This window comes from Rana temporaria, chromosome 1, assembly GCF_905171775.1.
Source record: "Rana temporaria chromosome 1, aRanTem1.1, whole genome shotgun sequence".
In the NCBI taxonomy this organism is placed as follows: domain Eukaryota; kingdom Metazoa; phylum Chordata; class Amphibia; order Anura; family Ranidae; genus Rana; species Rana temporaria.
Window position 1 is genome coordinate 167552876 of NC_053489.1, and position 26855 is coordinate 167579730.

Here is a 26855-nt window from a genome sequence, read left to right on the forward strand (position 1 = left end):
ATAATTCATCAACAACCTATTGAGTCCTACCATTTGAGAGAGAGATATGCTCTGAAGACTGCAGACTATAGATTAAATCACCAGCTTTAAATCTAAAAAAGAACTAAAATCAAGGAGTATGTAAAGACAAAACAATACATTTCTTTTATTTGCTACCATTGGAAGAGAGAGACTATTTGACAAGTGGCAAAAAAAAAAAAGCTGATTTTGCAGCCATAAGTCTTCTTAGATAAAATGTAAGAATTTCTGCACTGTGTGTCAACAAATAATGCATTGAAAAACAATTCCGGCAGCTGACACATTAGTATAGCCAACTTCTAGATCATAGAATAAGTGTAGCGCCCAGAATTAAAGTATCAGAACTTTTCAAAATACGGATAGATAGTAGTCATAACAGAGGATTGTGTGATAATAGAGACTAGTCCATAAAATACCGTAAGTTATATTCAGCAGATCAAATGACAGTCTGTAGTGGAGGCCACCATCCCAGTGATCAAGATGTAAAACGATCAAATCCAGACAAATGGCAAAATTGCACGCTCTCCGGACTTACTGGCTGCCGTTACAGCAGCTAAAGAGCGTCAAAGACATGGAAACATCTCTGGAAATAATGCAGTAAGTCTGGAGAGCGTGCAATTTTACCATTGGTGACAGTTCTTTTGTCTGGACTCAATCGTTTTACATCTTGGTCACTGGGATGGTGGCCTCCACTACAGACTGTTATTTGATCTGCTGAATATAACATCTTTTATGGACTAGTCTCTATTATCACACAATCCTCTATGTTATGACTGCTATCTATCCATATGTTTAACAGTCTGATACTTTAATTCTGGGCGCTACACTTCTTCTATGATAAATCTTAGCTGATAACTTCCTGCCTCTGGAGTGTTATCAGTTAGCATTGTTCACGGCTATTTTAGTAGACAACATGACCCCTTCCCCAATCATGGAAAACAGAGTGAGGTGTTATGTAGGGCAAACACTCCCTGTCTTATGGTGACACAGCAATTTAGTCAATGCCGAGATTGCCACCACCATCTAAGGACCAGTAATCTGCAAGATTACCAATTCTGTTTTTGGATTTAAATACACTTTAAAATATACATAACTCACTCTATATCTGCCATCTTCGTCAACAAATGAATGCGAATAGATGGTGGAAAATCCACTGTATTGAAGAAAGAAAGAAAGAAAGAAAGAAAGAAAGAAAGAAAGAAATGTTAAAATATGCTTTGAGCAGAAACATGCAAACAAAATATTCAGCACATCCAAATCGTTTGGATCCAGCTACTTTCTACAACATAAAGTACATCTCTAGCCAAAGTTAGGGTAAGAACCTTTGTCAATTTTTTTATTTTATTTTTTCTTACTGCGGTCTGTCTCACCATTGTACATTTTCTCTCAGCCACTGTACTAGCGACCATTATCACCAGGTCAAAAGGTGAGGAGAAATCTAAAGTTGTTACCTGAACTGGAATAGTAACTCCCCCAGTGATACGCATTTTCCCCTTACTTGGGAGAAATTTAATGGTCGTTCACACCAGCAAGTCTGCTGTGGTGCGTTAACGCACACCGGTTTGCAAATTAACCGGTTTGCAAATTAACCCTTTCACGCCGACGGATCGCATATATGCGTCCTCGGCTTTCAGGGGTTATACCGGGATGATGCCTGCAGCCGCAGGCATCATCCCGGTACCGTTGTTTAGAGCCGGCGATCGGCTTTCCAAACATAACAACCGATGCGGCTAAAAGCCGCTCGGTTGTTATGCCGGAGGAGCGGGAGGGGACATCCCCCCCCTCCCGCCGCTCTGACCGGGCCTCCCGTCCCACCGGGAGACCCGATCCACGATCCGGCGCCTCCAGCGTCTCGGCGCGCTCTGAAACAAAGCCGTAAACGGCTTTGATTCAGTGTCCGCATCGAAACCACGGAAGCGGCGTCATGACGTCACTTCCGGGTTTCTCAGATGCCAATGGCGCCGGATTTAAAAAAGTATACAGTATTCAGAATCGCCGTTTTCGGCGATCTGAATACTTTGAAGTGCAAAGGAGGGCTCGGAGGTGTTTTAGACCCCCGATCCCTCCATAAAGAGTACCTGTCACGACCTATTGCTGTCACAAGGGATGTTTACATTCCTTGTGACAGCAATAAAAGTGATCAAAATGTAAAAAAAATAATAATTTAATATTAGAAAAAATAAATAAATAAATAAGAAAACAAAAAAAAATTTTTTTAAAGCGCCCCCCTCCCCGCGAGCTTGCGCAGCAAAGAAAGCGCATACGGAAGTCGCGCCCGCATATGAAAACGGTGTTCAAATAACACATGTGAGGTATCGCCGCGATCGTAAGAGCGAGAGCAATAATTATAGCACTAGGCCTACTCTGTAACTCTAACCTGGTAACCGTAAAAAAAGTTTAAAGCGTCGCCTATGGAGATTTTTAGTTACCGTAGTTTGTCGCCATTCCACGAGTGCGTGCAATTATAAAGCGTGTCATGCTTGGTATCTATTTACTCGGCATAACATCATCTTTCACATTATGCAAAAAAATTGGGCTAATTTTACTTTTTCATTTTTTTAAAATTCATGAAAGTAAATTTTTCCCAAAAAGTTGTGTTTAAAACACCGCCGCACAAATACCGTATGACATAAAATATTGCAACAATCGCCATTTTATTCTCTAGATTCTCTGCTAAAAATATATATATAATGTTTGGGGGTTCTAAGTAATTTTCTAGCCAAAAATATGGATTTTAACTTGTAAACACCAAATGTCATACATAGGCATAGGCATGAAAGGGTTAAGACAGCCTATTCATTTAAACAGACTGCCAAAGTAAAACTAAGCAAAAACAGTGCATGCATTATCAGCAACGCACATCAGTTCATTGCTGAAAGTTGCACCGCTGTGCTATTCAGAATGAATGGCATTGCACCAACAAGGGTTACTGTATTGTGATATTGTGGATGGCCCCCTTACTTTTAATTCATATCCATACTTCAGGAAAAGAAGTACGACCTAACTTACCCAATACAGACAGCAATAAATACTTAAGAGATTTTAACCTTTTTTTAGCTTTATCTAAAAACACGAAGTGCTAGTTAAAGGATAAGTTCACTTTTTTGAAAAAAATTCATGCATTTTTTTTTTGCAGATAAAAAAAAAAAAAAAAAACCTGTGTGAATTTTTTTTTGGGGGCCTCCTAAGCGTTGCACCAGCAGATCACTGGCGCCATGCAGGTCTCCTCCAGATCCATCTGCAGAGTATCTGTGTGTGTGTACATCCCGTACAGGAAAGCAGATACAATCCAACAATCCAAGTGAAGTAGCGCGATTTCAAAGTAGCATCATTGTGAACCAGGCCTAAAGTGTATTTTTTTCACAAAAACCACTGCACAAATACTGTGTGACATAAAAAATTGCAACAATCTCCATTTTATTCCATAGGATCTCTGCTTAAAAAAAAAATAAAAAAAAATTACGATTGGGGGTTATAACCAATTTTCTAGCAAAAAATACTGGATTTAAACTTGTAAACAAACAGTGCCAGAAAAAGCCTGGTCTTCAAGTGGTTAAAAACTGAAGCAAGAGGTTTCAGGAATGGATGGATGTGTCAGAAGCCTGTTCTTTAACCCCATCACTGCCAGGTCCCCAATGTGATAAAAATAAATAAATAATTAAAAAATAAAATAGAAATTTAAGTTACACCCAAGCACATAAATCCCCCCCACATTGCCTATAAAAAAATAAAAGGGCGCATGCCAATTTAAAGTTTGACATGTTGGGCATCTACTTACTCAGTGCAACCTAGAGAAATAAATCTGGGTAATTTACCTTTATGGTAAAAACATGTAACAAATCAAAATTGCAACTACCACCATTTTATTTTCTAAAGTGCAAAAGGGTTAAGGGTACACACAGCCAGATGCTGATCAAGATCGGAACTGACGAAAGACCAAGATATGAATAACAGACTATTACCTGGGACTCACAAATGTCCAGAGCATTTTCTTGCTCTGGATAGTATGGCAATTATGGAATCAGATCAGACCAGTGTCTCAACAGCCATGCCACTAAAGCCAGCGGATGAGAAGAAGGGTGGAATAGGGGCCTTGCATCAGTATATTTGGTCGGTTTGGAAAAAGGCCAAAGCTCTTTTAACAGGAGTCTAAGTGTGCTTGTGTACCCTGTCCTGGACCAATTCACTCAAGGAGGATCACCAGAACCATTCTTACCTCCATCTTGTGCAGCAGTTAAGAGATAATTGTTATTGGAGGGAAAGCATAGATTAGCTTGGAGTCCAAGGAATTACCTGGGCATCTACCGTGAAAATTAGAGAATCCCTTGTGCTTGCTACAATTCTGTGCAGTTTGTTATTGAACATGAAGGACAGAATGTCCACATCTGTTTCCCTTACCATTAACAGAGAATCTGAAAGATATCCAGGTGCAGAGCCAATTCTCCAAGGTCTATGGGTTGACAGCTTAGAAAATCTACCATACAACTGTCCAAACCAGTTATTTGGATGGCAAAGATAGATGGCAAAATCTGTTTCCCTTAGGACAACTTGACTTCTGGTGACCCCTTATGGTTTACGTAGGGCCACTGCTGTGGTATTGTCTGACTGCAACCTTGCAAAACGAAGGTCCATTTTTGTAGAGATAATCTGATGGCTTTTTATTCTAGAATGTTGATGGAATTTATCAACTTTGCTGAGGACCAGGTCCCCTTTAACTGGTAAGGCTGGAATGTTGTCATCAGGAATTACTTCCCAGAATGCAGGGCAGAGTTGGATATTTTCCATGCCAGGGAAAGATTTGTCCGGCCAGAGGTGCATATGTTTGTTCCACGTCATGAGGATGTTCAGTTGAAGTGTCCTGCAGTAAAACTGGGAAAGGGTATTGCCTCAAAGCAGGCTACTATTAGGCTCATGCAGAAGCACACAGACAAGTGCCTTTTAGATTTGAGAGTCCGCATGTGGGACCTTAAGGCAGGGTTCACACTGCTGCAATGTGGGACAATTCCTGTGCGAATTGCATGTGGTGTTTCTGGGGTGCGATTTAAACCATGGATTTGTATGGCTCAAATCGCACCAAGCTTGTGCAGGACCTTTTTTGTCTGCACCAGAATCGGATTGCCTGGGTGTTCACACCTATGCAATCCGAATCTGCAAATCGCACTGCATTTTGCAAACCAATTTGGGGGGTTTGGCTTAACATACACTCTGCAATTGGTTCACATGTACGGGTTGCGATTTTGATGCAGTGTGGATTTGCACCGCACGTAGTGTGAACCGAGCCTAAAGAAGCAACATTTTATGAAGGAAGATTCTGGCTTTGCCTGTGCCTAAAATTGAACTCAGGTACTTCAGACGATGTAAGGGCTAAAGAGAAGGTTTTGGAAAGCGGATTATCAAGCTGAAGGTTTGAAGGAAAAAAAAATAGTCATTTGGAGTACTATTCTGGAGGACGTTGGCAGACAATTTAATGACAGGGAGGTTGCTTAGGAGAAGGTTGAACAAGTACACCAACATGTACCATGAATTTGCAGAGCAAGACCAAAGAATACAAACTGTTGATGTAAAGGAAAGATGGGGATATGTAGATAGGCATGTTGCATGCCTGCTGATTCCAGAAATTCCTTGTCCAGGAGTGGCAATGACCAATCTTGCCGATTCCATCTGTCATTTTGGTACACAAAGAAATCTGTTCAGAGACTAAGTCTAGAATGTGCTGGATGCCCACACTTGGTTTTGGGACGGTGAATAAAAACCTTGGGACCCTTCCTCTGAAGGAACTGGTACCACAATTGATTTGCCACAGCACATGCCAATCACTGTGTCCTAGCCAGTGATTGACATCAGGCACCTAGTGATTATCTCTGAGCTTCATGGAACACAGCTCTGAGCGTAAACAGCACATAGCTGTGTTCAGTAGGGAATGAAAAACAACTAGATCCCCAGTAAAAAGTAGGACATAGTGCACACACTATGTCACACACTTGTTGGGTAGATATTTAACAACCCCTTGATTGCCCTAGACGTTAACCCCTTCCTGCCTAGTGTCATCAGCACAGTGACCGTGCATATTAGCACTGATCACAGTAATAACGTCACTGGTGAGGTCAGTGGCAGGCAGTTATTTCCCACAAAGCGTCAGATTGCCTGTTGTCCCACTATAAGTCTCTGATCACTGCCATTACTAGAGAGTGCGTGGGTGCACAGCATCTCACAAAAGTGAGTACACCCCTCATATTTTTGTAAATATTTTATTATATCTTTTGATGCGATAACCCTGAAGAAATTACACTTTGCTACAATGTAAAGTAGTGAAAAGTAGTGAGAGTATACAGCTGATATAAGTGTAAATTTGCTGTACCCCTCAAAATAACACACAGCCATTAATGTCTAAACCGCTGGCAACAAAAGTGAGTACAACCCTAACTGAAAATGTTCAAATTGGGCCCGAATAGCCATTTTCCCTTCCTGATGTCATGTGAATCGCAAGTGTCACAAGGTCTTAGGTGTGAATGGGGAGAAGGTGTGTTAAAGTTGGTGTTATTGCTCTCACTCTCTTATACTGGTCACTGGAAATTCAACGCGACACCTCATGGCAAAGAACTCTCTGAGGATATGAAAAAAGGGATTGTTGCTCTACATAAAGATGGCCTAGGCTATAAGAAGATTGCCAAGTCCCTGAAACTGAGCTGCAGCACATCGGCCGAGACCATACAGCAGTTTAACAGGACAGGTTTTACTCAGAACAGGCCTCGCCATGGTTGACCAAAGAAGCTGAGTGCACGTTTTCAGCGTCATATCCAGAGGTTGTCTTTGGGAAATAGACATATGAGTTCTGCCAGCATTGCTGCAGAGGTTCAAGGGTCAGCCTGTCAGTTCTCAGACCCTATTTGCCGCACGCTGCATAAAATTGGTCAGCATGGCTGTCGTCCCAGAAGGAAGCCTCTTCTAAAGATGATGCACAAGAAAGCCAACATGTTGTCACATGAAAAGATGTAATAAAATATTTACAAAAATGTGAGGGGTGTACTCGCATTTGTGAGATACTGTGTGCGTACAGTGCTTTGCAAAAGTATTCACCCCTTGCCATTTTTCGTGTTTTGCTGCCTCACAATCTGGAATTGACATGGATTGTTTGAGGATTTGCATCATTTAATTTACAGAACATAAAATATAGACAACAAATCCTTGATTAGGACCAATAAAAAAAGGACTTCTTTGCAAATGTGTGTGCTCAATCAAGATAATTTATTGGATGCACGCTTGAATTAAAAAACTACTATCAAATGAAAAGGATATGATTAAAATAGACATAATGAATGAAAGCTCATTCGCATGGTTGAAATAATCCGAAAATTTGTGTATACGATACTGCCACCACTCCAGGTAACATAGGGTTAACATCCACAAGTGTGCTCCCAAGTCCTGATCCTGACTGGATAACCAGATGGCTAGAAAGTGTGGAGGGAAAATAAGGGTGGAGCTCTCTAAAGTGCAGCTGCCACCTTGATTTAGGGTGTCCGACTCACTGTGCTGCGGAGGTGTGTTATAGTCAATGCCACTATATGTTGGTGGTCAAGCAGACTGATCAGGCGAATTGACACCTAGCATCCTGGATGGCGCTCTGAGAGACGCGCACTGGATCCTAAATGCAGGAAGCAAAAGGTCAGGCCCGGAACAAAGAGTACCCGGATGCTGTGCACATCGCAAACTCGATGTTGCTATGGCGACCGTGACTTACATGTTTCACGTTTCTTCGTCAAAGCACAGGCTCCTGTGATAGACAGAACACTGGTCCAATGCCGGTGGTGGAACTTGTGTGTGATGTGAGAGCTGAGTAAACAGGAGATGACGGCTTGTGTCCCCCTCCTTTCCCTCTGAGGTACACCAACAGCGTATAACACGCACCCGTGACTTGCCCCCTACTTTCGGGGGGAGGGGGTGCGTGTTACGTTGAATATATATATATATATCTCTAATTCAGGTATATTGCTCATAGTTTGTGGACACTAACTTTCAAACATAACACTCATTGGGATTTTTTTTTTTTTTTTAACCAAAAACATGTAGCAGAATACATTTAGGCCACAATTTATTAAAAAGATTTTATTTATTTTTTATTTTTTAATGAGATGTTTATAGCAGAAAGTAAATTAAAATAGTTTGGTCGGCCATTTTTCATTAAAATAGATAAAAAAAAAAAAAACACAGGTGATCATATAGCACTAAAATATAGCTCTATTTTTCTATAGTTTGGGTACAGTGTTGCATAACCACACGATTTGCAGTTAAATAAGCGCAGCACATAGGAAAAAACTGTCTGGTCATGAGGGGTAAAACCTTCCGCAGCTGAAGTGGTTAAATTCTCCAGAGCATACACATGAAAAACAAAAGGCCAAGGGCATCAGCTGCAACTGTGAGATCCTCAAATACAGGTTAATATTCCCTATTCATTTGTTTTGTACAGTTAGCAAATATAGTTTATAGTCAGGCAAATAGACAGAGCAGCAATGGCTGAAGGCAAGACTGGTCCTGCAAGTGCAAATGAGGCCTTTAATAGGGATTCAGAATGTTTAACAGAACCCTTAAAAGGAGGATCATCGTCAAGAGGAACTGTAAGATGTTTATTGAGAACTGAAATGGAAGAGTCTATTACCAGAACAGCCATTTTCTTCTCAATTTTCCATAGGATACATTTCAGCAAAAAGCTGAGAAGGAGACTAGGTCAATCCTCATAACGCACCTTCAATTTGTGCATAGATACAGTATCTCACAACAAAACACGAAAAATGCCAAGGGGATGAATACTTTTGCAAGGCACTGTACATACACACACATACAGTATCTCACAGAAGTGAGTAGACCCCCTCACATTTTTGTAAATATTTTATATCTTTTCATGCAACACTGAAGAAATGACACTTTGCTACAATGTAAAGTAGTGAGTGTACAGCTTGTATAACAGTGTAAATTTGCTGTCCCCTCAAAATAACTCAACACACAGCCATTAATGTCTAACCCGCTGGCAACAAAAGTGAGTACACCCCTAAGTGACAATGTCCAAATTGGGACCAAAGTGTCACCATTTTGTGTGGCCACCATTATTTTCCAGCACTGCCTTAACCCTCTTGGACATGGAGTTCCCCAGAGCTTCACAGGTTGCCACTGAAGTCCTCTTCCACTCCTCCATGATGACATCACAGAGCTGGTGGATGTTAGAGACCTTGCGCTCCTACATCTTCCGTTTGAGGATGCCCCACAGATGCTCAATAGATTGTAGGTCTGGAGACATGTTTGGCCAGTCTATCACCTTTACCCTCAGCTTCTTTAGCGAGGCAGTGGTCGTCATGGAGGTGTGTTTGGGGTCCTTGTGTTGGAATACTGCCCTACGGCCCAGTCTCCGAAGGGAGAAGATCATGCTCTGCCTTCAGCATGTCACATATGTTCCCATGAACTGTAGCTTCCCAGTGCCACTCATGCAGCCCCAGACCATGACACTCCCACCACCATGCTTGACTGTAGGCAAGACACACTTCTCTTTGTACTCCTCACCTGGTTGCTGCCACACACCATCTGACCAACAAAGTTTATCTTGGTCTCATCAGACCACAGGACATGGTTCCAGTAATCCATGTCCTTAGTCTGCTTGTCTTCAGCAAACTGTTTGCAGGCTTTCTTGTGCATCATCTTTAAAAGGGGCTTCCTTCTGGGACGATAGCCATGCCGACCAATTTGATGCAGTGTGCGGCGTATGGTCTGAGCACTGACAGGCTTACCCCCTACCCCTTCAACCTCTGCAGCAATGCTGGCCGCACTTGTACGTCTATTTTCCAAAGACAACCTCTGGATATGAAGCTGAGCACATGCACTTAACTTTGGTCGACCATGGCGAGGCCTGTTCTGAGTGGAAACTGTCGTGTTAAACCACTTGTATGGTCTTGGCCAACGTGCTGCAGCTCAATTTCAGGGTCTTGGCAATCTTCTTCTAGCCTGAGCCATCCTTATGTAGAGCAACAATTCGATTTTTCAGGTCTTCGGAGAGTTCTTAGCCATAAGGTGCCATGTTGAACTTTCAGTGACCAGTATGAGAGACAGTGAGCGATAACACCAACTTTAACACACCTGCTCCCCATTCACACCTGAGACCTTGTGACACTAATGAGTCACATGACACCGGGAGGAAAAATGGCTAATTGGGCTCAAATTCACTTAGGGGTGTACTCACTTCCGTTGCGAGCGGTTTAGACATTAATGGCGGTGTATTGAGTTATTTTGAGGGGGCAGCAAATTTACACTGTTATACAAGCTGTACACTCACTACTTTACATTGTAGCAAAGTGTCATTTCTTCAGTGTTCTCACATGAAGATATAAAACAGTTACAAAAATGTGAGGGGTGTACTTACTTTTGTGAGATACTGTATAGCCCAGGGTCTATGAATATCTCAGCAGTTTTCCTGTACGATTAAAAAAGACCTTTTTTTATTTTGCCAGCCTCTTCGTGCCCAGAGGCCTGTCCTTGGCTGGGGAGAATCAGGTTATGTTAGGCAAAGACTAGTTTAGTGTGTTGACAGTGGAGAGCAGCTGTCAAGAAGCAATAGCTTATAAAATGCAGAGGATGAAAAATCCTTTGCAGCTTCACCACAGTATGTGTGTCCCCATCCATTTCCACCATTTCAGTATGAAAGGGGTTTGGGGGTTTCCGTCTCTGAATTAGAAACAGTATTATGGGGGAAAGGAAGTGTAGCGGTTTGACCCCTGGAAACTAAAGGTTATTCCCAGGACAATAAGCAGTCAGATCTTGATAAAAAGGTCTACTGGAGGTTTCAAAATTCACAGACAAGATCAAAATTATTCCAGATAAAAATTCTGTAAATTGACCACTTGACACTATTGCATATAACCAATGCATGACATGATTTCCAAAAACAGCAGCAGATCAGCAACAACTATTTTCTAACATTTCAAAATGTACACCCAAAATGTGTACATCTTATGGGCCCTTAAGATTTAAATCATTGTATTCTTGCGTGATAGCATGTTGCAAAAAATAAATCCAGTGAACAACTTAGATACAGAGTTAGAGCTCCCCCTTGTGGGTCACACATAATATCCACACCCATAAAAGGTAGCCGTCTATACAGTTCTGGGGGGGGGGGGGGGGGGGGGAGATATGCAAAACACATTTAAACAGATGGCACTTGACTTAGGACCTAGTCTAGTCCCACTGTGCATTCCCCCGTCTCCAGCACAGCACAACAAGGATATCTAGTATGCTTTTTACACCAGCTAGGCCCAAGAGAAATATATAGACGTCATTCATTTGACTCCAGGGAGAACAAACAACTCACCTTGGCAAATCCAATGTTAAATTAATAGACCAACACCAGGCAGCTTCATCACACTAATACAGCATTACATAATTATATGCTTAACACACACACAGACCTAGAACACTAATACAATAAAAACACACACATACAGTACAGTATATATCCATACAGTCACATGTCCTCAGACCCACAAACTCCTATGATACTTAAAAACCTTGTCATTGATTTTGGATAGAGTGGAGAGGGTACAGACAGAAATGTTTATTGCTGTCTGTACCCACATTAGGGGGATTCACTCTCTATTTGTTCCGTTTACCACTAGCATTAAAATGAAAAAATGAAAATTAAAAGTGAAAATAAAAGAAAATCCCACATTTTAGGTTGTCTTCAGAAGAGTAATAGAAGGGAAATTTGGGACACTATTTCTAGTGGCCTGGGGGTCCCAAAGCAATTCCCTTAAATTTGCAGGGATTTCCTCCCGCTTCACCTGTTTTGGCTATGGGACAGGAAGAAAAGCTAAATCTCCCCAATGGGGCACAGATGGCAAAAAAATAAGCCAACAAGAGGTATAACCCTTCCCTACTCTATCGAAAAACAATAACAAATAAATAAAAAAGTTTTGCCTACTTCAAAAGTACACATTTACTTTTCAGTTCTCATTTTTCAAGTTAAAGAGAACCTCCCTCTGCTGGTCTCCTAAAAATGGGATGTTGTTCGGTTGTGTTGGTCTTCTGTACAGAAGAGTTGTGCACCTTAAGCAAGCATGCAGCAAGTAAAATGACACAGAAAAATACTTTTTTCAAAATATGTTGCCAATTTGACTCCCAATGAACTGAAGCTACTGTATTAGAATGACAGCCAGACAAACTAGCATTTTCAGACCAGGCAAGGAATGACAACCTTCTACTGTAATTCTCTGACGACAGGTTGCCTTTTAAAAGAAATTGCTTTTAACACGTAAAAGAAAGGGGAATGCTGTAAATGGTATCAGTGGGTTGGGGAGGTTCATTAATGGGCAAGGTGACAGGGTCTCTATAAGCTGTAGTCTAATACAGACAGTTTACACAGAGCTCACTTGTGCACTAGGTGCATCCGATTCCTGAAGTCTATACTCTATAACCCCTCTTTATGCCTGAATTTGACTGGTGTCTGTGGGAAACCTCTAAAACTTTGATACAGCAAGAATTCGGTCCTGAACTAAAAAAAAAAAAGAAAAAAAAAAAAAAAAGGTCCATAAAAGCGGTTCTCAGGTCCCTGACATAAGGGAGTTGGGTGTAATAGTAATCTGTATCATCAATTCTTCAAAGAAAAATCTTAAGCATCTGAATATTTCAATTTAGGTTTTGACTTGAGTAGGTGTTGATGTTTAAATGAAGCGTTTTGGATAATCCCATAATTCTAACAGATTTGATGAATACACCAACAAAGATCAGTCAGAAGTTGTTTTGCGTTACCTCGATGAACATATAGGTGAATTTCTGTCAAGATGTCATGAAGAGCCAGGCCCTTTAACGTCTTTAATTCCATGATATCTGAAAATTTCACATTTAAGGAGCATCATTTTTTTTCTGAGCAATGGATTACATTTACAGACAGCAAATGAGAAAAAAACCTCTGACCACTTAAAACGGGAACCACATCATCTATCATTATAAAATTGCAGAAGCTTCCAGTGACCTCAGAGACCAAAACCAAAAGGTAATACAGAAAACCATGAAAACCAGCTACCAACAGGTAGAAATTAGTGAGATATACCCTGCTGTCCTGGAAGATTTCTGGAGCTTGGAGTTACCAGGCAACAAACTTCCTAATCATCTTCCAGGATAGCATATGACAAGGACAAAAACACCCATTAGGGAGGGAAGCTAGCCCAACTTCAGAACTTTTCTGCCAAAGACTTGGTCTTGGCTGGATAAAAGGTCAATCTGACTAATGACTTAAAGGTTTGTCTTGGAGGCGGCTTCCAAATCTCAGACGAAGCACCCACTTTTAGCAATTCAGCCCAACAATGATGTTGCAATAGTATTTTTAAACAATCTTGCCATTGCTATTTATTGTTACCGTTTTCCTTCTTTGAAACAGAACAGGCTGCAGAACTTCCTCCAAGATTTCATAATCTCTATAATTTTCTGACAGCTCTGCAGTAAAAAGCCTTGTCCTCATTAGTGGGGTTAATGCAGAAAGAATGGTTACTTCCCTTGTTCTGTGGAAGTAGCCACAGTTTGGTACCGAGATTGTTTTGTCTGGTAAAATAATGAACTAGGGCTCTACTACATAAAAGAAGAAGTCACAAATTTTACTAACTCTCCAATCCAATACCATTGCTACCAGAAAGACTGTTTTAGAAGTTAAAGTGGAGTTCCACCCAAAAATAGAACTTTCACTTTTTGGAACCCTCTCCCCCTCTGGTGTCACATTTGTCACCTTTCAGGGGGGAGCAGATACCTGTCTAATACAGGTATTTGCTCCCACTTCCTGGCATAGATCACCTCAGTGACCTACGCTACTTCCAGCACCTACTCTGTGCCCCCCTGGCTTCTGGGAGACACACGGCTCCAAGAACACAGCGGGGACCGGTGAAGACGCGCAGCGCTACTCGTGCATGCGCAGCAGGAAGCTGGGGAGCGAAGCCGCAACGCTTAATTTCCTGATACCCTCACCGAGGATAGTGGCGGGGGCAGCCGAGAGACCATCCTGCTCGGTCTCGGCTGCCGACATCGCGGGCACCCTAAACAGGCAAGCGTCTATTAAGTGTTTATTTAAAGTCAGCAGCTGCTGTATTTGTAGCTGCTGTCTTTTAATAAAAAAAAAATTAAGTGGGACTTCCGCTTTAAGATTTACTCTGAGCAATTTTATGAGGGGGAGGGGTTTAAGGACATTTTGCTTTGCATTTCTATTTTTAACTGAATATGTAGTTAACACCAATATTTTCTATTTGTTTTTTTCAACCTGCATATTTGGCATTGAGCCAGCACAATCACACTATCAGCCATTACAGACACCCCCCCTTAAAGAGGTTGTACAATTACGTTTTTTTTACCTTTATGCATTCTCTGCATTAAGGTTAAAAAAAAAAAAAAAAAAAACTGTAGCTTCTTCCTCCCCTCAATACTCACCTAAGCTTGATCTATCGCTGCTCCCCTGTATTGGATGAGAATACTGGGGACCACTGGTTACTGCTGCTCCCAGTCAAAACCTATGAGCAGATATTGAGGGTGGGACCAAGCCAGGCTGTGCCTAAATAGACACAAACAGCCCGCACGAGTGCCTTCTGGTTTTTCTATTCACTATCTATATCTGAATCAGACCTCAAATAAGAACCTACTAGTCTCTAGTAGTCACTTGTGTTTATCATTCTGGTGCACTGCAAAAACTGGAATCAACGTATTTGCCATAATGCTTTGGGTCTGCCCAAAGCCAGCAAATTAAACAAATGGTAATCTCTCATAGGCTTTAACATTTTGTTAAAGGGGTGGTTCCCCTAAAAATAAACTTTTGACATTGCATTTGCTACAATAATTACAATTAGAATCGGCTGGTTTTATTTAAAAAATACCTCCGTACGTAGCGTTTGCTATATTCGTTCCCACCGCCACTTCCGGGTACGATGCTGGCGGTGGGCGTTCCTAATTGATGGACAGGCATCCGACCGACGCATTCATCGCGTCACGAGATGCCGAAAGAAGCCGAACGTCGGTGCGCATGCGCCGTATAGAGCCGCACCGACGTTCGGCTTCTTTCGGCATCTCGTGACGCGATGGATGCGTCGGTCGGATGCCTGTCCATCAATTAGGAACGCCAGCATCGTACCCGGAAGTGGCGGTGGGAACGAATATAGCAAACGCTACGTACGGAGGTATTTTTTAAATAAAACCAGCCGATTCTAATTGTAATTATTGTAGCAAATGCAATGTCAAAAGTTTATTTTTAGGGGAACAACCCCTTTAATGCCTATGTCTAATAGTTCAGAGGAAAGAACATTATCACAAATACAATAAGTAAGCCTGTTTGCAAAATATAATGAGGCAACTACCTGGAGTTAATGCAAGTAAGCAAGTCACACCGGCAATTAAGGCCAGTAAGAATTGTAATGGCAGTTCCTGCTGCAGCTCTCAGCAGCTAGATGGGGCCACTAACCCCGTTCACCATAATGGAGAGGTTCACCAGTGGCTGCTATTCGCAGCTCCCTGCACAATCAGTAATTACCTGCAGTGATCGATTCTGGGTGCACATCCAGCAGCGATCACCACAGGTAATTCCTGTCTGTACAGACAGCAGCAAATTGTAGCTGTTGCCAGTGACCTGTCATGATGAACCGGGCTGGCGGCTGCACCTACCCACTAAGAGCCACAGCACGAAACTTTGAATTCTCCTGCTACTCTACCCGTAATGGCTGGCTGTACAGACAGTTGCAAATAGCTGCTGCCACCAGCGACCTGCCATTAAAGAAAACCAGGCCAGCGTCCGCACCTACCCACTGAGAAACGCAGCACAAATCAGATTCCTGCTGCTACTATTCACATCAGCCCTAATTGCCTGTGTAAATGTAGCCTCAAATTTATTTTTTACCTATCATAGAGCACACTGGGATAGTTTTTTTTAGAGAAAAGAAAATAGCAAAAACTGTTTTGTCAATAGCAACCAAACAACATTTTTTTTTCTATAACACCACAACAAAACAAAGCACCTCTACATGTAGACTTAAGCAAAATTTTTATTAAAACTCACAAAATGGCCATTCACATGGTAAGGCTTGTCAATCAAAACCAGGATTCGATCGCTCGTCTCTAGGGAGATAAATGTCACAAGAGATCTGTGCATCTAGCTACCTGCCAGATGGGGAGGAAGCCAGCCGAGAAACCATCCAGCATCCAAGAGAGGGCTGGAATGCACCTGGACCACACTGTTGGCGTGATAACGTCACAGGAACAAGCAATTTAAAATAAAATTTCTGCTCAAGTCTACATTTTAGCTTCTCTTGTTCGCTTTTTTTTGCCTATTAGAGTGTGCTTCTTGCTCCAGGGATCAGCCTGCCCAAGTTGATGGACTTATAGGACTTTACATAACTTTTCATCTTAGTTGACTTATTGAATTTGGTTTTCTGGAGTGCTGATTTCATTGTGCCCAACCCTTTGCATTTTTTCCAAAAAATGAAAGGTAAAACTAAAATGGTTGCTACTGCCATCAATTCCTACATAAGGTAATATTTTTTCTTGCTGCAATATATTTTTAAATCAATTCCCATGTCATAAACAGAGGACTCAACACTGGTAAATCGATTGCCCCCAATTGTTGTATTACAAACTGTATAGAGGATACTATTATAGGCGGTGGTGAAGTCTTTGTTGAGCATCCAGTCTAAAATGTTGGCTATATCCGATCTCAAAGGATGCCCAGTGCAGGTATATACTGTGTCTTCAGTTACATTTCCATAAGCCATGTTTGTACTCTGCAGAAAAAAAAAAAAAAAAAAATCTAAATTAAATAATTGCAGTTCAACAAAATGTCTTCTACCCCAATCAAAATGTTTTAAGGTCAATAAAAAGGATTTGGTTCTAAAATTAGGATTTTTGGACTACCTATAAAATCCTACATCACAGAACACAGAGGACTTCATATTCATGACTACTTGGGTTGTGCTGCCACCTTCAGCTAAATGGACACGCGAGAGAAACCAACCAATGCTTGGGTTTAGGACAAAAACCAGAGTTTTATTGAAAACATTAAAGGATAGGAATCCGGCTGTCCTGGAAGACTCCCAGAAAAGGTGTTATCGGTGAGTCTAACTCTGGTTTTCTCAAGTCGACTTCCAGGACAGCCCAAGACGATAAGCAAGAATTTACCACCTAGGGAGGGACCATTACCTGGAGGACTTTGCATCCAAATGCCTGATCTTGACTAGACAAAAGATCCAAGTGATAATGTTTAACAAAAGTTGAATAATTGGACCATGTAGCTGCTTTATTATACAGGATTTATATATGGCGCCAACAGTTTGCCCAGCGCTTTACATCAGGGAAGAAAGTACAGTTACAATACAATTCAATACAGGAGGGATCAAGTTTGCTCAGGCGAGACACCAGCTATCTTGGGTCATGATGTTGACAAGGGTCCTGTTGAATGTGCATTAATAAATGGAGGGGAAACATAAGCGTTAGAAAAGGCTAATTGTCTCCACCTAGCTATGGTGGACTTGGATGCACTATAACCCCTATGTGACCTGAAAAAAAAAAAAAAAAAATCTGACTCTCAAAACCCTTTATAACAGTTGATCTCAACCTGGGGATCAAATGACGATTTGCCAGGGGTCACTGAATCCTGGGCTGTTCCTGAAGCCTGCACCGCTCTTCCAGCCTTTTCGCAGCCACCCAGCTGGGCTGTTCCTGGAGCCTGTGGCCGCCCACTGAGCCTCTTCGCAGCCGCCCATTCAGTTCACATCATGGCTGGGGGGAAGATAGTAGAGGTCAGCTGACTGAAGTGGGAGGGGCTGGAGAAGACCCAATCTCCTGATTTTGGCATAGGTGTCACTGCTGCAAGACACCACAGAGTCGGAGACACAGTGAGTAACACTACCTGTGATTAGAGTTACCAATAAAAGTCTCCACTACATTTCTCAGATCAGCAGATGAACTTGATCAAGAGCACCCAAGTTGGCTGATCAGAACTCCCCCAGCACTGCCACTCATCCCATTCCCCCCACCAAGGAGTAAGAGAAGGAATACAAATAGAGAATATAAGGAAGAGAGAGGAAAAGTGGGGGAGGAACAACGAAAAAGGGTGAGAAAGAATAAGAGAAAGAACAAGAAAGACGGCTAGAGAGAGGGATGGGGGGGGGGGGGGCAGAAATTAGGATATAAAAGATAAAAGAGAAAGAAAGGAGAAGACAGAGAGAGTTGTACTTCCTAAAATGTACATCATAATAATTTTAAGGTTAGGGGGTCCCCACAGCTTGGGAAATTTGATCAAGGGGTCACGGCACTAGAACTGTTGAGAACCACTGCTTTATAACCTTCAAGGACCAAGACTTCTTACATCCAAAAGACTAAACCTTTCTTTTCCCTCATTACTGGGAGAGGAACGGAAAGTAGGTAAAACGACATCTTGAGACCTGTGGAAAGAAGAGGCTACCTTAGGTAAAAAGCCTGGATCCACTTTGAGGACTACTCTAGCCTCGAAAATAAAGAAGGGTTCCCTAATCGAATACGCTTGCAACTCGCTTACCCTACAGGCGAAAGAATTGCAAAAAGAAAAACTTTTTTCAATGTTAGAAGTTTTACTGACAATTCCTCTGGGGGTTCAAAAGGATTCAAAACAAGTGCTTGAAAGACTAAAGACAAATCCCAGGACAGGCAACATTTAAAAGTAGAAGTTCACCCTAACCTGCATCTACAGACATCCACAATCTAACACTAACCTATTTAGCCCTGTAGAGAAGAAATCAGTATACATACCTTTTTTAAGCCAATCCAGTCTCCAGCGGTAGACGTTCTGAAGAGAAGAAAGCCAACAACAGCTGTGAAACGAATGGGTAGGGATGTCACCCATAGAGTTACTATGGTGCTTCTGTTTTTGGCTGCCTCCTTTGCACCCACCTCTACAACGAAGCTGCAGCTGACAACTCATGGAATCGGGTCGGATCGGCTTCAAAAAAGGTATGTATACTGATTTCTTCTTTACAGGGCTAGATAGGTTAGTGTTAGATCGTGGATGTCTGTAGATGCAGAGATTTTAGTGTTAGGGCGGATTTCTGCTTTAAACACCATTGGCCTAGATCTGACAGCTTAAAAAAAAAAATTGCCACAAATGTGTACTGTAAGAGAGAAACCTGGATGAAAACACTAAGTGCAGAAGCCTGAACTTTAAGCGTGCTGACAGAAAGACAATGGTCAGCCACACCCTGGAATACATTAAAAATGTATCATATCTGGGGACTCTCGCTAATGTGTCACAAGCCAGGAGTTAAACGTCTTCCAGAAACAGCCCTGTCTCAGGCTTACGCGGTTAACCAGGGTCTTAATGACCTTGTCTGAAAATCCCTGGAGACATTATGAGCTGTTCTTCAGAAACCACAATGACAGTTTCAGGTATGCCACATGCAGATATAGTACCAGTCCCTGCGAGATCACGTATTCCCTCAATGGAAGAAAAAAAAAAAAAGGAGGACCCAAAGTCAGTCTCTTCAGAAGAGAAAACAGTCTCATGGCCCAAAAAGGAGCCATTAGAATAGATGTTTATTTACCGACTGAAATTTCTGGAGAACTTCTGGAATGATCTAGTCAATATTCCAATCGCACACGTTCCTGGACTTTGAAAATGGCTCGTGGAAAGAAGGTGGGTGCTGAAACGATCACCAGCTGGGCACTGGAACCATCAAATAAAAAATATTCAGCAGCACACCATGGATCGCAGATAACGTCCAAAAATGTTTAATACAAAATAGGCATTACAAAAAGTGCAACGTTTCGAGGCCACGCAGGACCTCTTCGTCAGGCAAGTAATCCTTCTGAATGAGCAAGAACTTCTGGAATGAGTCTCATTGGAGCTAACACATAGTAAAGGGCAAAGAACCAAGGGTTCCCCAGAGCGTCTATCCACATTGCTTAATGCAGAGGGTTTAGAGAAGAATTTTTCTACCTTCTAGTTGTCCCAGGAGGCAGAGATCTGCATCAGATCTTCCCCACATTAGAGTGATGGCTGAAAAGACTTCTGGATTGAAAGACCAATCGTCCTGCCTCACCTGGTAACGGCTGAGGTAATCTACTAGGGAATTCTGATCACCATTCAGATGAATGGTGGAGATTAAGACAAGATTCATTTCTGCCCAGAAAGAATGCTGCAGGCTATCGCCTAAAGAAAATGCCTTCTTGGGCCCCTCTCGTTTTATGAGGTACGCCACCATGGTCTCATTGACATCCTCAAATTTGATCATACAATCTTTTACTTCTTGAAGTTTGAGTTCTATTTATTTTCTGGAAACACTTTTTTATTTGCCATGTCTTCAAGTGCCTCCTGGAGACTAGGCCCAAAAAGACGATCCCCTGAGAATGGCTGACTACAAAGATTTCTGGCAACACAAGTGGAAGCCAAGACTGGTTTTAGATTGATAATAGTAAGTTCCAAGCCCTGCGCAACAAAAGATGGCAATATGGCATTAGCCTTCTATTAGATGAAGTGGCATCCGTGGGGAAGAAGCTTTAGAGGGGGAAAAGGCATTAATTAGCCGATACTGACCCCACGGTGCCACCAACGCATTGTCACGTCCCCCCATGGGTCTTTTGACCTGGCCACAAACCTTAATACCTTCCAATTGAGTCGCGAGGCCAAGAGGCTCAATAGAGGCCAAGAGACTCAATAAAGACCCCACATCTCTCCTCCAGGCTGGGAAGCATATGAGATCGAAAAAAAAATAATATCCACGATCCTATGCTTACCAGCCACGATCGCGGCTTTGTTTACAACCACGGCACGGACACGACGTCATAACGGTGTGCCTGGGCCTTCGAAGGTTATAGAGATGACTGGTGATCATCTGGTCACCGGAAATCTCTATGGTCGTCATCCGATTCTTTCTCCGGGTCCCCGATGGCACAGGAGAGCCCGGAGAAGCACCGGATGGCGGTGGGATGGGGGGGGGGGGGGGGGGATGTACAGATATGACTTCTTTGCACAACAGAGCTTTATCTTGCATTTTTGAATGGCACAGTGAACTGTTAAACAGAGAATGATTTTTGGTAGTATTCCTGAGCCCACGTCCATCACAGAATCATACCCGTTTAATGTAGTGCCTTCTGAGGGCCAATAGATAACAGGCATTCGGCCTTATCCCTTGCGTACAGATATTTCTTCATATTCTCTGGCTCTTGAGATTATGTACTGCAGATTTTGATATTTAAAGTCATTGCAATTTTATGCTGAGAAACATTCTAAAATTGTTACATTTTTAGACACAGCTTTTTAGATTGGTGATCCTCTGCCCATCTTTACTTTTGAAATACGGACTCTCCAATATGCTCTTTTTATATCAAATCGTGTTATTGTCCACTTGCTAATTAACTTAATTAGTTGCAAAATGTTCTTATGGCTATTCAATATTAATACCACTTACTTTGCTAGCTTTTTGTTGCCCTGTTCCAACGTTGAGATGTGTTGCTGCCATCATTTTCAAAATTACCTTTTTTTTTATTAAAATGGTAAATTTTCTCAGGTAAAACGTTTGATATGTTTTTTATTGTGAATAAAATGTGTTGATGTTTGCAAATCACAGAATTTTGAATTAAAAAAAGTTTAGATTTTTTTTGCAGATTTTACACAGCGTCTCGACTTTTTTTGAAATTGGGGTTATAGAATCATTACTTCAAGACCTTAACAAAATAGGGGGTAGGGCAGCCACATGGCAATGAGGGTCAATATAGAAAAATGTAAAAAAGGTATGCACTTAAAACGCCAAAAATACACATGCCAAATACATATTAGGAGGGGCTCCCCCTGGGAAAATCAATGATGGAAAAGGTTTTGGGGTACTTGTAGATCACAAACTTAGCAAAAGCAGGTAATGTCAAGCCACAGCTAACAAAGCTAGCAGGGCCTTCATGGACTCTATTAGCCTTCAGAGGGAACACGGCCCTGGACTTGTAAAGCACCAGCCCAGTAAGGTTACCAGATACATTGTACTCTGTAGATCAATGCCCATAGTATTGTTTAACATAACAAGCCCACACTTGCATGTGGGATTTAGGTACAGTTCCTTCTGGCCATAGGAAACCAAATCAGACACGGTACTGTACTTTCCTACAACTGCAGGGGAATTAGAGTTAAGCCCCTGAAAGGAGAGCTTCAGAGAGAAATGTGTAGGCACATCCAGCACCTAAAAGGACACTAGCTAAAAAGTGAGGCTTAGCTGAGCTGGGAGATGTTATGCCTGGGTGGGGATTCCTGCCTTTTCTGTCCATTTATCTGAAAGTGGCAGCATAACAGAAGTAGCCAGGAACATTAAGTCCTCTGTGTCCTGTGATGTATGATTAGTCACTATGTGCAAATGACTATGATGTACCTTTCAAATGGTATCTTTCAAATAAAAAATATATATATATATATTATTGCTTGCATCTATGTACAGTGCCTTGCGAAAGTATTCGGCCCCCTTGAACTTTGCGACCTTTTGCCACATTTCAGGCTTCAAACATAAAGATATAAAACTAACTTGTTTTGAATAATCAACAAGTGGGACACAATCATGAAGTGGAACGAAATTTATTGGATATTTCAAACTTTTTTTAACAAATAAAAAACTGAAAAATTGGGCATGCAAAATTATTCAGCCCCTTTACTTTCAGTTCAGCAAACTCTCTCCAGAAGTTCAGTGAGGATCTCTGAATGATCCAATGTTGACCTAAATGACTAATGATAAATAGAATCCACCTGTGTGTAATCAAGTCTCCGTATAAATGCACCTACACTGTTATAGTCTCAGAGGTCCAATTAAAGCGCAGAGAGCATCATGAAGAACAAGTAACACACCAGGCAGGTCCGAGATACTGTTGTGGAGAAGTTTAAAGCCGGATTTGGATACAAAAAGATTTCCCAAGCTTTAAACATCCCAAGGAGCACTGTGCAAGCGATAATATTGAAATGGAAGGAGTATCAGACCACTGCAAATCTACGAAGACCTGGCCGTCCCTCTAAACTTTCAGCTCATACAAGGAGAAGACTGATCATAGATGCAGCCAAGAGGCCCATGATCACTCTGGATGAACTGCAGAGATCTACAGCTGAGGTGGGAGACTCTGTCCATAGGACAACAATCGGTCGTATACTGCACAAATCTGGCCTTTATGGAAGAGTGGCAAGAAGAAAGCCATTTCTTAAAGATATCCATAAAAAGTGTCGTTTAAAGTTTGCCACAAGCCACCTGGGAGACACACCAAACATGTGGAAGAGGGTGCTCTGGTCAGATGAAATCAAAATCGAACTTTTTGGCAACAATGCAAAACGTTATGTTTGGCGTAAAAGCAACACCGCTCATCACCCTGAACACACCATCCCCACTGTCAAACATGGTGGTGGGAGCATCATGGTTTGGGCCTGCTTTTCTTCTGCAGGGACAGGGAAGATGGTTAAAATTGATGGGAAGATGGATGGAGCCAAATACAGGACCATTCTGGAAGAAAACCTGATGGAGTCTGCAAAAGACCTGAGACTGGGACGGAGATTTGTCTTCCAACAAGACAATGATCCAAAACATAAAGCAAAATCTACAATGGAATGGTTCACAAATAAACATATCCAGGCGTTAGAATGGCCAAGTAAAAGTCCAGACCTGAATCCAATCGAGAATCTGTGGAAAGAACTGAAAACTGCTGTTCACAAACGCTCTCCATCCAACCTCACTGCGCTCGAGCGGTTTTGCAAGGAGGAATGGGCAAAAATTTCAGTCTCTCGATGTGCAAAACTGATAGAGATATACCCTAAGCGACTTACAGCTGTAATCGCAGCATTAGGTGGCGCTAAAAAATATTAACTTAAGGGGGCTGAATAATTTTGCACGCCCAATTTTTCAGTTTTTTTATTTGTTAAAAAAGTTTGAAATATCCAATACATTTCGTTCCACTTCATGATTGTGTCCCACTTGTTGATTCTTCAAAGAAAATTACAGTTTTATATCTTTATGTTTGAAGCCTGAAATGTGGCAAAAGGTCTCAAAGTTCAAGGGGGCCGAATACTTTCGCAAGGCACTGTATGTGGTCATCACTTAATTGAAATTAAAGTGGTTGTAAAGGTTTGTGTTTTTCCACCTTAATGCATCCTACGCAAGGTAACCACCTCGGGAGAGAGCTTCCCAAGGGGGTTATCTATTGCAGGGAGGAGCCAAGAGAGCCGCCGTGGGACCCCAGAACAGGAGGATCGGGGTCACTCTCTGCAAAACTAACTGCACAGTGGAGGTAAGTATGACAGGTTTGTTTAAAAAATAAAAAAAAACACATTACAACCCCTTTAACTTCGGCAATACTAGATGTATATGAACTTTCCTGAGAAATTGATGGGTGAAATGTGTGCTTTTATGGAAGGTGGGCATAATTTACTGCTAGTCCACAATAGTGTAAAGCACTGGCATAATATATTACATACCTGCAATATATTTAGTGCTCTGCGCATGTCTCCATTGGAGAGGGTCACCAGGGCCTTCATTCCATCTGGGCTAATTTGCACACTATCAAAGAGAAGGGTTGGAAATTATTTTTCAGAAGAAGCAGCAGTTGGAAATTTGTTGGAAAACAGCTTTGAAAACTAACTTCTCTTGTTGGACTACATGCTCCAGTCTGGGAATCATCATCTCTGAGTTCAAGGGACCAAAGCGGAACCGTGTGCACCTGGACTGCAGAGCTGGAATAATCTTAGACAGGTAATTACAAATCATACAGAAACGGGTGTTCTCAGTAAACTTCTCAATCACTGTAAAGATATAAAATAAGGAGCACATGAAAACATTTTTGTTTAAAAGATACAGAAAATTGTTAACAAATCAATATTTACTTAAAGCGGGGGTTCACCCTAAAAACGATTTTTTAACATTACATCCAGCTCACTCTCTACATTGACAGAATTCCGTTATTTTTTTGCTGTACATACCTTTGTACAGCCATTTTCTTCCCCGACTTCCGGGTAGTGCCTCCCGCGGGAGTGGGCGTTCCTATCCTGCAGGTAATTGACGTGATGACAAAAACGACCTCCACCCGTCGCATAAGGAGCGTCACGGGTTGCCAAAAGAAGCCGAACGTCGGTGCGCAGGCGCCGTATAGCGCCGACTCACCGTTCGGCTTCTTTTGGCAACCCGTGACGCTCCTTATGCGATGGGTGGAGGTCGTTTTTGTCATCACGTCAATCACCTGCTGGATAGGAAGGCCCACTCCCGCGGGAAGCCATACACGGAAGCCGGGGAAGAAAACAGCTGTACAAAGGTATGTACAGCAAAAAAAAATAAAAAAAATAATGGCATACTGTCAATGTAGAGAGTGAGCTGGATGTAATGTTAGAAAATCGTTTTTAGGGTGAACCCCCGCTTTAAGAAAACGTACCAACTGCAAGGCTGAGACTATAATGGCACAGTTTTCAACAAAGGCCCACCACAGCAAGAGGCTAATATACTATCTTACACTGGAAAGGAAAATACTTTAAACACAAACTCTAATTAAGATGGAAGAAATGCCTAGTCTAGGGGAAACCTTTCACTTGGAGATCTATAGGAAGGAAATCTATAGGGAGTAACATTCGTTACTACTAATAGTGTTAGAGGTTATACAAGAAAATATTTTTCTTTTAAATATTGGACTTTTTTCTATCATGTTCTTTGCACTGCACAAACTCTTAACCACACCAGCTCTTACTGGGCATGTACTTTACAGGTACATTTTATACCTACTATAATGGGATATTTTTGGAGGTAGAGGGAGCCAGGACATTGTATCGCAAACTGTGCATTATATTCCAAGGTCCACTTAAGCACAAAATTACTAAAAATGAATATGTCCTTTAAATACCGATTACAAGTTACAAGTTATGCAGGATCCACAATTTTGTCCAATCAGAAGTTCTGTGTTGTCACCATTACCTTACTTCTAATAGGAGGGCATGGTAGAGAAGCAGATTGTTAATCACAGCCAGGTCATTCCATATCTTTCAGAAAGATAAAGCTTCTCAGCATCAACACCACATCTTGGTATGAAGACAATTTGAAAAGTATTTTTATGCTCCTAAAAGCCATGTTATTTTAATTCACAGGACGTGCAAGCCTATTCAATTTAATTATATCAGTTTCACTCTGTATAAATGAAATCTCCAGAATTTGTGTCTTGACTTGGAGAAAAGGCAAAGCATGTGTAAATGTTAACCACTCAAGGACCGCCTCCTGCACATATACGTCGGCAGAATGGCACAGGTGGGCACATGTACGTACAGGTACGTCCTGTACTAGTACCCAGCCGTCACCGCAGGACCCGCGATCGCTCCCCGGAGCTGAAGAACGGGGAGAGCCGTGTGTAAACAAGGCTTCCCCCTTCTTCACTGTGGTGGCAGCATCGATCGTGTCATCCCTTTTATAGGGGGACACAATCGATGACATCACACCTACAGCCACACCCCCCTACAGTTGTAAACACACTTCAGGACACACATAACCCCATCAGCACCCCCTGTGGTTAACTCCCAAACTGCAATTGTAATTTTCACAATAAACAATGCATTTTTTGATGTGAAAATTACAATGGTCCCAAAAATGTGTCAAAATTGTCCGAAATGTCCGCCATAATGTCGTAGTCACGAAAAAAAAACAACGCTCATCGCCGCCATTAGTAGTAAAAAAAAAAAAAAATTAATAAAAATGCAATAAAACTATCCCCTATTTTGTAAACGCTATAAATTTTGCGAAACCAACCGATAAACGCTTATTGCGATTTTTTTTTCCAAAAATAGGTAGAAGAATACGTATCTGCCTAAAATAAAAAATGTTATATAT

The 26855-nt window shown here is 41.8% G+C and overlaps 1 protein-coding gene across 1 annotated transcript in view; it reads right to left on the reverse strand.

Moving 5' to 3' along the window:
* RFC5 (replication factor C subunit 5) overlaps positions 1 to 26855 on the reverse strand; it is a 55866-nt gene that overhangs the window by 729 nt on the left and 28282 nt on the right. The window contains exons 6-10 of the mRNA XM_040345842.1: positions 24637 to 24796; positions 24473 to 24554; positions 16667 to 16796; positions 12802 to 12879; positions 1117 to 1171 (exon numbers count right to left, since the gene is read on the reverse strand). Coding sequence (XP_040201776.1) covers positions 1117 to 1171; positions 12802 to 12879; positions 16667 to 16796; positions 24473 to 24554; positions 24637 to 24796 — 505 coding nt within the window. The remainder of the gene's footprint in view (positions 1 to 1116; positions 1172 to 12801; positions 12880 to 16666; positions 16797 to 24472; positions 24555 to 24636; positions 24797 to 26855) is intronic.